At 39.5% G+C, this 14997-nt stretch overlaps 1 protein-coding gene across 1 annotated transcript in view; it reads right to left on the reverse strand.

Moving 5' to 3' along the window:
* The window catches only part of LOC125447465 (protein Hook homolog 3-like), a 49878-nt gene that overhangs the window by 30790 nt on the left and 4091 nt on the right, over positions 1–14997 (reverse strand). Inside the window, exons 2-7 of the mRNA XM_048521830.2 lie at positions 14700–14785; positions 12478–12547; positions 5712–5762; positions 3906–4038; positions 2192–2259; positions 254–316 (exon numbers count right to left, since the gene is read on the reverse strand). Coding sequence (XP_048377787.1) covers positions 254–316; positions 2192–2259; positions 3906–4038; positions 5712–5762; positions 12478–12547; positions 14700–14785 — 471 coding nt within the window. The remainder of the gene's footprint in view (positions 1–253; positions 317–2191; positions 2260–3905; positions 4039–5711; positions 5763–12477; positions 12548–14699; positions 14786–14997) is intronic.

Genomic DNA, 14997 nt, shown 5'->3' on the forward strand with positions numbered 1-14997 from the left:
GTTGGCTTGCAGACTTTTCCACTCTTGCTGCTTACCACAGGTTATCAGAGGGACTAATAGGTGAACAAGCACCTTAGTCAGCCATCATTAGGAATACATCTTCCTTAGCCATCAGGTTTTGGGATGGGACTCGAACCTGGAGTTTCTGGCTCAGATTCAGGGACCTAAATGCACCACAAGACCATCATACTTAACAGCACCATCTTTGTAACTAGATTATCAATAGAAATAGCTAAACTTAAAAATAAGTTACCTGGTAATCCAAGTCACCATAGTTGCTGCTATGCACAGGTTCACAAGGGTCTCTGGTCAATAGCTGATGTGGAAGGAAAGTTAATGATTAACAGTGCAGTGTTACATGCAAACAGACAGCTGCAGAAAATCTAAAGTGGATTGTAACAAGACAAATGGACACATAACTGAACAAAGGTTTATAATCAGTAGTGAAGCCTCGAAGGATTGATTTAGATATATTATAAAAACAAAGTAATTAGGTGCATCTAATTTCCAGTTTCTGAAGTGTTCAAAGAAATCAACAAAGGAAGGACACAGCAGGAGAATCAAAAAATGTGTAGGAAGGTTATTAGAATCTCTCAGAAACACATATTTGACCATGAATGTCTATTAAATGTCAGGTTCCTAATTACAATATAGGGAAAAAAACTACCAATCAAACCCGCATTAGCGCTTGCCTCAAAGGGTAAAGGTCACGGATTTGAGACCCACTCTAGGATTTGAGCATATAAAACGGTCAATATTCTAGTGGAGATAACAAGGTGTAAAGCTGGGTGAACATAGCAGGCCAAGCAGCAACAGAGGAGCAGGAAAGCTGATGTTTCGGGCCTCTCCTCTTCTTTCTGAAATAGGGTTTAGGCCCGAAACATCAGCTTTCCTGCTCCTCTGATGCTGCTTGGCCTGCTGCGTTCATCCAGCTCTACACCTTGTTATCTCAGATTCTCCAGCATCTGCAGCTCCTCCTGTCTCTGAAACAATATTCTAGTGGAGTTCTCCAGTTTTTCCAACCTTCATTGAGAGCTCTATCCCCGTATTCAGGTAGTTCAAAGAGAATTAACATAACTATTTGAAAGGGCATGGAGATCTGCAAACAAATTGTTGACTAACAAGGAAGTTAAAGTGGACCCGGATTAGCTAGGAAAGTGGAGTGGAGGTCCAAACCAAATCAGCCAACATTTTAATGAACGGTGCAGCAGGTTCAAGAGGCCAAATGGACTACTCCTTACTCTTAACTTGTGTGTGGGCCAAGCATCGCACTTCAACCAATCTAAAAAGTGAAACAAAATAATTGCCCACATTTTTTTTGATACCCTCTAAAATGATTGTGACCACCCTAACAAAAGCAGTTCGCAAACACACTTGGGATGTTTCAAGGGACAATATCAATTCTTGCTTTCATGGCTTGCATTGCTAGCTGTTGTTTACTTCATCTTATCACTATATTTGCTATTTTACACAAGTATTTAAAAAATAGGGTTTAACATTTTTCTTAATAAAAATAATGACAAAAAGATTTGATATTAAGTTTGAGCCTTTGCAGCTAATTTCTTCAAACTGTTGAAATAATAAGTTATTCATTATTTCCACATTTTACAAGTTATTTCACATAAAAACTCATTGAAAACACAATATGGGAAATTGAAAATATGAATTAGAAGAACAGAATCTTATTACAGAATTAAATTATTTTTCTAATTATTAGAAACAGCCGCTTCCACTTTCCCCAATGGTAATTCCATTAAAACATTTGAAAATTTTCAAAGCAGCCTGTCACAAATGTAAATTTTGATTTAAATCAAAATTGTTAGTTTTAATTTGGATAACCATGTAGGTCTGGACTGAGATTTCAAGCTGTAATAGTGTGGAAAGGGTCAGATAAGAAATTCAACAGGCCTGTAAAGGGCATGTGGTAAGTGCTGGAGTGACTATACATGTCCCATTGCCCCAGACTAAGAAACATTGGTGGCCTGAAGCCTTGCATCACCTAGATGTCCTTGTGTTTTACCTAATGCAACACCAGACTGACCGTGAAGCCAAACCATACATAGCTGTGATACTCTGCTTGTACATTTCCACCGTAAATGGATCGATCAAATTTTACACAGGCTGAAGGCAGTTTGAAAAAAAATGTTCTGCTTTCGTTTATCCCAGCGACAGTCAGCTCTGGTCTGCTTACCTCCTGAATGGCCGTCATGACAACGTGTTGAACAGACTCCTCCAGAGTCATGATATGCTGGATATATTCTGAAAGGGAAAAGTGTGTCAGTCGACAAACAGTAGCCCATTCATTGTGTTCAAAACAAGCATTGAATAAATCACTCTGAAGTTGTCTCAGGGACCAGAATCTCAATTACGAAGTGAACATTTAGAAGAAACCAAGCTATCCAGAGCCTGTAACATAGCATAAAGTCTTTCTCAAGGGCAGATTTCTAATTCAAGCTTTGTCTGCCATTTGAACTCTACACTCTGTCTGCTGGATTTTGCCAGCGAGCAGCTGGGTTGTTTAATGGAATGCCACATGCCAGCACAGCATTCCATTTGTGGGCTGGGTTACAGGCAGAAAAAGAAAGGATTTTTCAAATGAAAAACAAGCAGCTTAGTGACAGATAAAGAGAGATCCATGATCTGGAAAGTACTGCAGCCCTATTGAGGTAGAAGGCAGCAATGAAAAACAGACACATTATTTTCCTGAAAAAAAAATGATAGCAACAATCATGTTTCCATTTTTGAAAAAATAAAACAACTAGAGCAAAGAAAACTGCAACCTTGCGGACAGGCAACGGTGTGGATTTCTCTCATTCCTTTCCCCACTTTTCAAATTCCTTTGGAGCATCAACTTCTAACGTTATTCATTATTTATGTATCTTATTAAGCCTTCGTTAAGCTGAATGCTGTCAAGTGAAGAAACATTTTCTCTTATAAGAACCCAGTCTGTCAGTGTTGTGTGTTCCCAGTCACGTGAAGTGAGAGTTCATGCAGAGTAAAGCCCTATGTTACTCCACTCTTGATTATATGGTGGTCATTTTGAAGTTGATGCAGGATAACATGTTTCATTATCAGCCGATTATCATCATGCTACATCAGTGGTATGCAATGACAGGCAATTTTGTGCTGGGAACTCTCTCAGAACTGGGCTGACAATACCCTAGTTCAACTGAATCAACAGACTCTTACCACCAAGATTGGCTAAACCAGTTTTCAATTCAAACCAGTCTGGGATGCATTGAAAACCAAATGATATAGATGAAAGTGCAGCATTTCCACTACAGCATCCAGTTCCTCAGTTTGGAAGACAGTGGTAAATCCACATCAGAAAAGCTGAAGCAGTTGTTGTGGAGAAGGTGTTGGAATTGATCACAAGGGTAGTTATAGCTGGGCACTTGGGAAAACACAAGATAATCAGGAAGGGTCAGCTTTGCCACATGCAAAAGGAATGATATTTAAACAATTTATTGGAGTTTAGGCAAATGCAATATTTGCACTCATTTTGACAGGACTTGAATACAAGACAAGGGATGTAACTGCGGAAGCTATATAAAGATCTAGTTAGACCCCATTTGGAATACTGTCAGCAGTTTTGGGCCCCAGATCTAACACAGTATGAGCTGGCCTTAGAGGAAATTCAGAGGGTGTTTATAAAAATGATCCTGATGATGAGGGGTTGTCATATGAAGCATGGTTTTGGACTCTGGGTCTCTGCTTGATGGAGTTTGAAGCATGAGGGGGTATCTCACTGACATGTACAGAACACTGAGGGGCCTGAGTAAAGTGGACACGCAGAAGATGTCTCCACTAGTAGGAGAGACAAGGGCCCCGAGGGTACAGCCTCAGCTTACGTATCTTCCTGATTCATATGTTTACATGGCTCACTGTAACAGCTGGCATCTTACCTTGTTTCTTCTCACAACTGACAGCACAGCCAAGCACAAGCTGCAACATTCGCCCAAGCTCTGCCGCATCAGAGTGCTCTCCTATCAGATTGACCTCTGGCAGATTATACTCCGAAATCTGGTGGCCCAGAACCTGTGCAAAGAAAATGATTTTCAAAGCAAAGTTATTCTGAAGCACTCCTTGAAGTAGGAAAACGGTGATGCTGTGGCAACGTCAGTAGACTAGTAATCCAGAAGTCTAGACTAACGGGCTAGAAACATGGGCTCAAATCCCACTATGCGGTTCAAAGAATTTAAATAATTCAGTGAATATTAAAAAAACTCTGCAATTGAAAGCTAATCATAGGTAATTACAAATCCCACTACAAAACTCAATTCATCTGGGTTCTTTCTTTAAACGAAAAACATTCGGGTTACTGAAAAATCTTGTATTCTTACCTAGTCCACATATGAGTCCAGTAGCATGTTAGTATGGTTCATTCTTAAACACGCTACAAAGTGGCTCAGCAATTGTAACAAATGCTGGCCTTGCCAGTGATGACTACATATCCCATGAAAGAAGCAGAAATAAATGCTATACTTTCAGGGCAACAAACTGCATCCAGATCTATAATGCTGCTACTAACTGGACATTTGGACATAGGTAGGTGTAATGTCTTGTTTCTCCTCAGGTGGACTTTCAACTATTCAATTCTAATGTAAATAGCTAATGGGGATTGTTAGGTTTAGGGTTACAGGATACAGGGAGCCTCAGTTTAACTCTCACACCCAATAATACCGACAGATCAACTGGTATTGTACAGTAATACCTACTGAGGGCTCAACTCCCAGTAGCACCGAATCATGGGGGTTGAATAGTGCCCAGCGATTCAAGGTGATAGCCTATTGACAATGCTCTTTCACAGACTGCCGTCTCACAATGGTGCTAGGGAATGGTAGAAAAGTATCAGAGAGACCATTAAACTTGTGGCGCTTTGTATTGCTTAACATATACTCCCATAACGCAGCAAGTTAAGTCATCTTTCATGAACTTAGAAGTAAAAAAAAATCTGTACCTGTAATGAGAACGAAGGGGAATTATATAAACCTTAGCATGATTTGGCTAAGGAGGTGACAGATAAACAATTGTGATTGATAATTTTATTCATTTTCAAATTTGCTCATGGGTTGTAGGTGCTGCTGATAAGGCTAGCATTTATTGTCTATGCCCAGCTGCCTTTTGACTGAGTAGCTTGCTGGGCCATTTTACAGCACTGTTAAAAGTATCTGCGTATTTCAGGGAGAGACAGTAATGGAAAGAATCACATCTGCTAAATAAATCGGAAAGAAATGTTTCTAACCTCTTCAATTAAGTAAAATAAAGGATTAAGATAGGAGTGATGTTTCACGGGGTTGAGCGGCTTTAAAGGATATTGCTGGGAAAACGACTGAAATTTTATTTTTATTCATGTCTATATCTTTTTAAATTGCCATACTTATATTGCGTTCTTTTGTTTAAAAAAGCATTAGCAGTCTTGTGGAAATATATTTCAGGAAACCAAACATATGATCTGTCAAGATGACGAAGTGTGAAGCTGGATGAACACAGCAGGCCAAGCAGTATCTCAGGAGCACAAAAGCTGACATTTCAGGCCTAGACCCTTCATCAGAGAGGGTTAAGCTAGGTTTCACTCTTGAGATCCAACTTGTCCAGTACAATCATCAGCTGGGATTATAAATACACATTCGTAGTTTCTCGTTACGTACAAAAACATTGCAATTACAGATTGTTTATGCATTCTATAAGCAAACTTTAGGGATACTTACATCATGATAATATTCCAACATGCTCTGAAGGATTTTCTTCAGGTTGCTTACCTGTGATAACAGATTTAAACAGTTAGAATCCTTCATAAAACACAAAGGAAGATAACAGTCAGGAGTTTGGCTCTTGATTTTCATTGAATCCTTACAGTGTGGAAGCAGGCCATTAGGTCCATCTATGCACACTGACCCTCTGAAAAGCATCCCAGCCAGACTCACCCTCATATAGCTGTAACAAAGCATTTGCCATGACTATTCCACCTAGTCTACACATCCCTGGACACTACAGGGCAATTTACCACACCCAATCCACCTAACTTGCACATCTTTGGACAGTGGGAGGACACCAGAGCACCTGGAAGAAACCCATACAGACATGAGGAGAATATGCAAACTTCACAGTAACCCAAGAGTGTTGAACCTGGGTCCCTGGTGCTGTAAAGCAGCAGTGCTGATCATTGAGCCACCGAACAACATCAATTTTCTCAATCACATTATAAATTCACAAAATTACTGCAGTTTCAGAAAAGGAATCTCATGCAAACCAGTTAAAGAATGGAAATGTATTTTACGTAGTATGTTATTATGTACTTTAAAATCAATTTACTTACACCATTGATGTATGATTCTGGATTTTTAGCACAATTATTAGGAATAGGAACTAAAGAAACATTCAGAGATTATGATTTATCATCACAATTAACACGCTTGCCTGTTAGTGGGAAAGTTCTTGAGCATAAAGCAAGATCCTCTCGAACAATATTAAATTCAGGAAATAATTACTTAGATATACTAAGGCTTGAGTTTGGCTTTTTTAATATTTTTAGATACAAAGTCTAAAGTTTACATTTGTCTCAATAGAAGATTGAAGTACATTCATTCTTGCCCCACTGATAATGGGCAGCATTACACTCATTACCTGACTTTTGTAATAGCCATGAACATGCACGTGAATGGCAACTGGCAGGTTTCTACTTTCAACGTTCAAATCTGCTGTGGTAATTTTAAAATTAACGTCCAACAATGGATTTGAAAGCAGGCAACAGAACTGACATTACAGAGTAAAATGAGTTTTGAGAAGATTTGTAGCTCAGGTTGAGGTTCTGGATGTGAGTTTGCTCGCTGAGCTGGAAAGATGGTTTTCAGACGTTTCGTCACCATTCTAGGTAACATCAGTGAGTCTCCGACGAAGCGCTGGTGTTATGTCCCGCTTTCTAACCAGATAAATAGAAAGCGGGACATAACACCGGCGCTTCGTCGGAGGCTCACTGATGATGTTACCTAGAATGGTGATGAAACGTCTGAAAACCATCTTTCCAGCTCAGCGAGCAAACTCACATCCAGAACTGAGTAAAATCTAACAATTACACTGAAGTACTATATGAAATAGTTACCAATCTGATTTGGCTCTTCAAAATTAAAGTTCATGATCATAGTTATAGGTGTCCATATGTGACAATATTTGTTCATGGGACATGTACATCACTGGCTAGGTGATTCCCAAATGCAATTAAGCGTCAACCACATTGTTCTCGGACCAGAGTTACATATAGGCCAGACCAGGCGAGGATGGCAGATTTCTTCCTGAAAGGACACTAGTGCATCAGATAGGTTTTAACAAGGATCGACAATGGGCCAGCTTTTTATTGAATACAAATTTCACCATCTACCATGGTGGGATCTGAACTTATGTGCCTCCTAAATATTGATCTGGGATTCTAGATTACTAGTCCAGTAGATCTACCACCTCAGGATGTCTTCGTCAAAAAAATACCATCAAAATGGGGTTGAGCTTACATGCCACACCCCCAACACCACCCCATTCATGTACAACATCTATACTTCTCCATGCCAAGTGCAAAAGTGAATCATCAGCATGGGAATGCCTGGGCATCAAATTCAAAGAGTAAGAGGGTCTTAAAGTTCAGTGCATCTTTGTGACAAAGCCCATATTACTTGCTTGATCTCGTGTCCAGTTATAAGGAACCAGGAAGAAAAACGTGCATTTATAGGTGAAAAAGTGAGGCTGACTGCTCATGTAAATTCTTTTGGTTAATTCAGCGTATGTGAGCTTCGCTGACTCAGCATTTATTTTCCTCCTTCCCCTCCCCTCCACCACTTGCCCTGGAGAAGTGTAAATGTCGTACGTGAACGGGGTGGTGTTGGGGGTGGGGGGGACACAGTGTACAACTTCTGTATGGGTACTGAATGTTGGGGTCATCTGTTCAGCAATTTATGGCAATCATTTCACAAGTACAAAATTTCTTCCCAAGGCTGTAGGCTCCTGCTGGAATATGAACCGATAAATACATTTGGACCATGCTAAGCTTCTTGTGTCTAGGGTGAATATTAGTAGACCATCTGGCTTCATGTGGTACAAGCGACATACAGGACATCAAAAACAAACAGGAGAAGGAAACAAAGACAAGCCAGATTTACAGGAGCAGAAGGCAGGTATATTACATCAGTCTGTGTAAACTGCAGTTTACAATCAGAAAACGTTGACCTTTGCAATAAAATTTTCAAGGTAAAAAATGGAGTTCTATCTGCAAACAATTGTTGAGTAGACTGCTGGACACTTAAGGGCTGTCTTAGAGAATCTTGACCAACTTATAACAATTGTTTATTTCAAAGTGTTACACTGTGCTGTAGCCTGTGAAAAGTACAGACCTGTTATATTCGTTATTTGTATATTACAGATTGGAGTGATATAGAGATCATGTAGGAAGGAGGAATTAAAGTAGAAGATCAGCCATAATCCAAATGACTTACACTTGCTCCAATTTCTTATATTCTGATCCTGTCCTCACTGCACCACCTCATGTGTAGATATTTTGAACAACCTGTACAGTTATTACAACACATATCTAGAGCAGGTAGTACTTGAACCGAGAACTTCTGGTTAAAAGTAGGAATATTATCAACATGCCACGAGACCTTTTTACCCCATGTATAAACTTCCAATAAAAGCCAATGAACAGTTAGTGTAAGTGTGGACACTGGGCAAATGTCTCCTTTCTTTACTAAGAACTGTATAGTAGCAATGGTTCTCTTTTATTTTGGGATTTCACGTCCTAGACAAGGTGTCATATCAAAAAATACAGCAGACCAAGCTGATGAGAAATCAATGAACCTGGGACACATTCTACTATATAATCAGTAGACCCCAGCTAACTATAAAGCAGTAGCTGAGGGAGCAGAACAAAACTCCTGTTATCCTACCCTGAACTTCTATCCTCCCTTCTTGTTGGTACTGACTTGACAGCCTATTAAATTATCCCGATGAGTGTGAAAGGATTTGTTTTCTCCAACTATTGCTTTGTATATGTGCCAATTCATTGATGTTTTTTTGAATCATGTTTTCTCTCTCACCCAGCCAGGAGCTTGAAGCAGTTTTGATCCCATTTGCCTGCACAGTACTACAACTGTGCAGCAGGTCAATTTGAAATGAAATAGAGCTTGCTATTAAGTTACATGACTTGATAAGAATCTGATCCATGCCCTGCATTAGTAATTCAGAGTTGCGGGAAGATAAAAGCAAGTTGGGGATAAAAGATTGATTCATGGTTTATTCTGTACATGTATAGAATTAACTAAGTAAGAAAATGTATATTGTGAGCGCATGTCATATGAGACCATCATTTTGTATTGACGTTGGTTTCTTACGTGAGTTTGAGTGGGAAAGGATTTGTTTTCTCTAACTATTGCTTTGTATATGTGCCGATTCATTGATGTCTTTTTGAATTCTGTTTTGTCTCTCACTCAGCCAGGAGCTTGAAGCAGTTTTGATCCCATTTGCCTGCACAGTACTACAGCTGTGCAGCAGGTCAATTCGAAAGGAAATAGAGCTTGTTATTATGTTACATGACTTGATAAGAATCTGATCCATACCCTGTATTAGTAATTCACAGGGTTGCAGTAAGATAAAAGCAAGCTGGGGATAAAAGATTGATTCACGTGGATACTAAATGCATCAAGGGGTATTGGAAATGAGGAGTGAGGTTTGGAGATAGAGGATCCACCAAGTTCATTTGAATGGCAGAGCAGGCCAAATGGCTTGCTGCTGCTTCTATGTTTCTATAGCCATTCCAATTATGATCAGCTACCTCAGTTCAGACTTTGGAAGGAATCTTTCATTATCAGCCAATATAGCATTTCATTGAAATGACAGGAGAGGATGACAGTTTCTTATTCATGGTGTCATCACATAAGAAACCAACGTCAATACAAAATGATGGTCTCATATGACATGCGCTCACAATATACATTTTCTCTTACTTAGTTAATTCTGTACATGTACAGAATAAACCATGAATCAATCTTTTATCCCCAACTTGCTTTTATCTTCCCGCAACTCTGAATTACTAATGCAGGGCATGGATCAGATTCTTATCAAGTCATGTAACTTAATAGCAAGCTCTATTTCATTTCAAATTGACCTGCTGCACAGTTGTAGTACTGTGCAGGCAAATGGGATCAAAACTGCTTCAAGCTCCTGGCTGGGTGAGAGAGAAAACATGATTCAAAAAAAATCAATGAATTGGCACATATACAAAACAATAGTTGGAGAAAACAAATCCTTTCACACTCATCAGGATAATTTAATAGGTTGTCAAGTCAGTACCAACAAGAAGGGAGGATAGAAGTTCAGGGTAGGATAACAGGAGTTTTGTTCTGCTCCCTCAGCTACTGCTTTAGAGTTAGCTGGGGTCTACTGATGTCAAAGGTCTCCACAGCACAATCCAAATAGCTGTTTTCCTAAATGGTAAGGCCATTTGATTTTGTCTGGGATTCACAGCCATGCTGGACTCCCTTGTTACGTCAGCTATTTCCAGCAGAGGACTCCAGGTAATGATCCTCAGTGGGAATCACAGATCATGCTGCTGAGGTTGGCTGGTGGACTTTTGTCACCAAGTGTCCCCAGTACAGCACAGAATATGATCTCTACATTAATGGCGTCCACCAATATTCTTGTCCAAAGTTGATGTAACCGAAAATAGTTTCTAAATTGTGTAGAAGAGAATCATACAGCACAGAAATATACCCTTTGGTCCAAGTTGTCCAAGCAGACCAGGCATCCCTATCTTATCTGGTCCCATTTGCCAGCAATTGACCCATATCCCTCAAACCCTTCCTATTCATGTGCCCATCTAGGTACCTTTTAAATTAGTAATTCACGAAGTAATTGTATCTGTCTCCACCACTTCATTTGGCAGTTCATTCCATACATACACCACGCTACGCATAAAAAAATTTATTCCTCAGGTCCTTTTCAATCTTTTCCCTCTCATCTTAAATCTATATTCTCTAATTTTGGACTCTCCTACCCTGGGAAGATGACCCTGGCTAGTCACCCCATCCATGCCCCTTATAATTTTATAAACCTCTAAGGTCACGTCTCAACCTTCGATGTTCCAGGGAAAAAAAACTCAGCCTATACAGCCTCTCCTTATAACTCAAACCCTTCAGTTCCAGCAATGCCTTTGCAAATCTTTTCTGCATCCTCTCAAGGGCAACCAGAATTGTACGCAGTCTTCTAAAAGTGGCCACACCAATGTCCTGTACAGCTGCAAAATGACTTCCAAATCTAATACTTGATGTTCCGACTAATGAAGGCAAGCACGTCAAACACTTTGTTCACCACTGCCTCGACCTGCAATTCCACTTTCAAAGAGCTATGCATCTGCATCCATAGGCCCTTTTTGTTTGGCAACACTCCACAGGGCCCTACCATAAGTGTATAAGTTCTGCCCTGGTTGCCTTCCCAAAATGCAAAACCCCAAATTTATCTAAATTAAACTCCATCTGCCACTCCTCAGCCTATTCACCCATTTAGTCAAAGTGTCATCGCACTGTAGATAATCTTTCCTGTGCGCTGCACCACCTATTTTGGTGTCATCTTACTAACTTACTACTCCACCTCCTAGGTTCACATCCAATTCGCTTATATAAATGTTGAAAAGCACAGCACACAACACCAATGCTTGTGGCACACTGCTGGTCACAGGTCTCCAATCCAAAAAGCAACCCTCTACTACCACCCTCTGTCTCCTACCTTCAAGCCAATTTTGTATCCAGTTCGCTAGCTCCCTGAATCCCACGAAATCAAACCTTATGACTCAGGCTAGTATGCAGAAACTCATGAAATGCTTTCCTGAAGTCCATATAGACAATGTATATCACTCTGCCTTCATTAATCCTCTTTGACACCTCTTCAATAAAAACCAAGTTAGCAAGACACAATTTCCCATACGCTAAGCCAGGTTGACTACCGGCAATCAGTCCTTGCCTTTTCAAATCTTTTCCTTCTGAATCCCCTCCAACTTAACCATCACTGATGTAAGGCTTACCGGTCTATAGTTCTCTGGTTTTCCCTTACAGCTTTTCACAAATAATGGCACAACATTAGCTAACATCCAGTCTTCCATCACCTCACTTGTGGTTGTCGATGATACAAGTATCTCATCAAGAGGCCCAGCAATCTCTTCCCTAACTTCCCACAAAGTTCTGGAAAATAACTGATCAGGTCCCTGGGATTTATATACCTTTTAAGACCTCTTTTGTAATATGAACTCTTTTCAAGACATCGCTACGTGGTTCCCCATGTCCCCAGCTTCCATGCCCTTCTCATTATTAAATATTTATTTGGTTATTTTATATCAAATCACATTCCGAAAATAGACTCAATATATTTTGGCACTATTTTGTCCGTAAAACACATGTTGTTGAGTAAGCTTTTAAAAATGTTGAATGCAATCTATGACAATACCTTCAGCCTCCAGTCACTGATGTCTTCCTTTATACGCCCTAACCAGGTCTCATTAAACCAAGAAGGATCACTGAAAAAAAATACAACAATTGGAAACTGTCTCATGACATAAAATAAAAATTCATGATTAACAAATTACAAACCTACAAACTCAAGAGCAAGTTATGGTTCAGACACTGCATTATGCTAATATTTTAAGCACACTGCTTAATTCTATATACTCTACAGCAGGGATCAGTAGCATTTTGATTTTGTTAATGAACTACCCATACAGCCACAGTTCAAATCCCACCATGGCAGCTGAAGAATTTAAATTCCATTGATTAAATAAATCTGGAATAAAACACCAAATAAAATTTTTAAACTGTCAATAGTGACAATGGCAAACAATTGTCACAAAAACTCACCCTGTTTGCTATGTCCCTTCCAGCAGGAAATCTGCCCAGTCTGGCCTATGGGTGACTCCAGACACACAGAAATGTGATGGAAGACTGCTAACTATGATATGAAATGGCCTAACAAGCTACTCAGCTTTATTCAAGAGGGCAGCTCATCCCTGCCATCTCAAAAGCAATTAAAGACTGGCAATAAAATATCAGAGTTCCTCAAGTCCAATGAAAGAAAACTCAAAAAAACTTTTCAAAGTTTTTTGCAGTGCAAAGGAAAAATAATCTTCTCCTACCTGTCACAGATAAAAAGTACAGGGTCACCAGCTCCACAAAGTAAAGCAGATTTAAAATTGTTGCTTTGCACTGACATAGCACTGTTTTTCAAATTGTCATCTATGGCAGCACAGATTGAATGTGATTTTGTTAAATACATTTTCATTTGTTCCAAATTCATACTTTATATTATGGAGTAGAATCAAGTGAAATTGGGAAATAGTTCTTTATGCTGGAGATGCCACTGCTCATTCTCACAACTGCTATTGTGGCCAAGGTTATTTGATAATGTCAGAGGGAAGGGGAAACAGTCTGGCATGGCGGTGCTGAGAGTTAAACAATCCCTTATCGTCACGCCACTTCTTCCAAACTAGTTTTTCGAATACCAGAGCAGAATGACCACCTCAAATTGTAGGCAGCAGTGACAACTTCCCTTTCCCAATGGCAGCAGGTAGCCCTCCAGACAAGACAGAAACAATTTCACAGTGTGCTACTGTACCTCAAAAATGAAGAAGATCTCATTTCTATTACCTCCATACCTGAGACAAATTAATATGTTAATAAATCTTGTCTGCACATTTCCTGTCAACAGTTTCCTCTCTAAATTCTCTTTTGCACATCTGATGGTGCCTGATTAAGCATAACCATAATCTCAATTTCCTGACAGCGGAAGTACTACAACATAAGAAGTTTACACAACATACTTAATATTAAAAATTTAGAAATAGGAATTTATAACAGAAATATCATGAAGTATAATGATACAATTTCATCTGTGCATCTTTATTCAATTAATTATCCTCTAACCGTGTACTATCTGAACAATATGTATTCTTATTTGAAACAAAAACAGAAATTGCTGGAAAAATTCAGCAGGTCTGGCAGCATCTGTGGACAAAAATCAGGGTTAATGCTTCAGATCAAGTGACCCTTCCTCAGAACTGAGTTAACTATGATGCCTCTCCACAGATACTGCCAGATCTGCCAAGCTTTTCCGCAGTTTCTATTTTTGTTTCCGATTTACAGCATCTGCAGTTCTTTTGGTTTTGTTATGTACTTTAATTACTTGAGCAAATGCAAATCCCCAAAGTCAAGTGACAGCTTCTCACTTGTTGCGTTATGTATGATTAATCTATAGAGGGAACACTCCTCAGTAATGGGCAGCAGTATTTACGTCTGTCCATAAACGTTTTAGTGGTTTATATTGAGGCCTCAGCAGCAGACGTTGACTGCAGAAGGGCCCATGTTTGTCTTGGATCTGGTTAGTCAGGGCCACTCACCATGTAGGTCAATGCCTGGCATGTGACAGGCACCACATGAACCTTATTGATATTTGTAAGGATGTACTTGATTCAATTGTTCGATGCAAGTACCCTCCATTGCTCAGGCGGCATTTATAAAGCCATTATCAGCATTGTCCAAACCTAGCTTACAGCCCTGTAACTCATTTACAAGAAACTACACAATATCACATTAAAACAAATGCAAATACAAACATCAGTAAGTTGCAATTCTATATGTTAGCTTTAAAATACATCCAAATGTTCTTTTACAACTTACATATGATTAAGGACTTGAGCAATTGCAACTCCACTGGTCAGCTGCTCTTTGGTGGTGCAGGGCGATGGCACGCGAAATGTCTGGAGCTGAAACATTACCGAGATATGACTTTATACCAAAGAGAAAAAAAATCAGTAGGAAGTATAATAGGCCTATATTTTCGAACTACACATTCACTTAATACGACAGATTTTGAGAGACCTGAGTTTCAAACTATACTCTAACAGTGGAAAGAGAGGAGTTACTCAAGAGAGGAGGACATTAAATTGCAACAGTGATGACACAATTTTAACAAATG

Source organism: Stegostoma tigrinum, chromosome 35, assembly GCF_030684315.1.
Source record: "Stegostoma tigrinum isolate sSteTig4 chromosome 35, sSteTig4.hap1, whole genome shotgun sequence".
NCBI classification, from domain to species: Eukaryota; Metazoa; Chordata; class Chondrichthyes; order Orectolobiformes; family Stegostomatidae; genus Stegostoma; species Stegostoma tigrinum.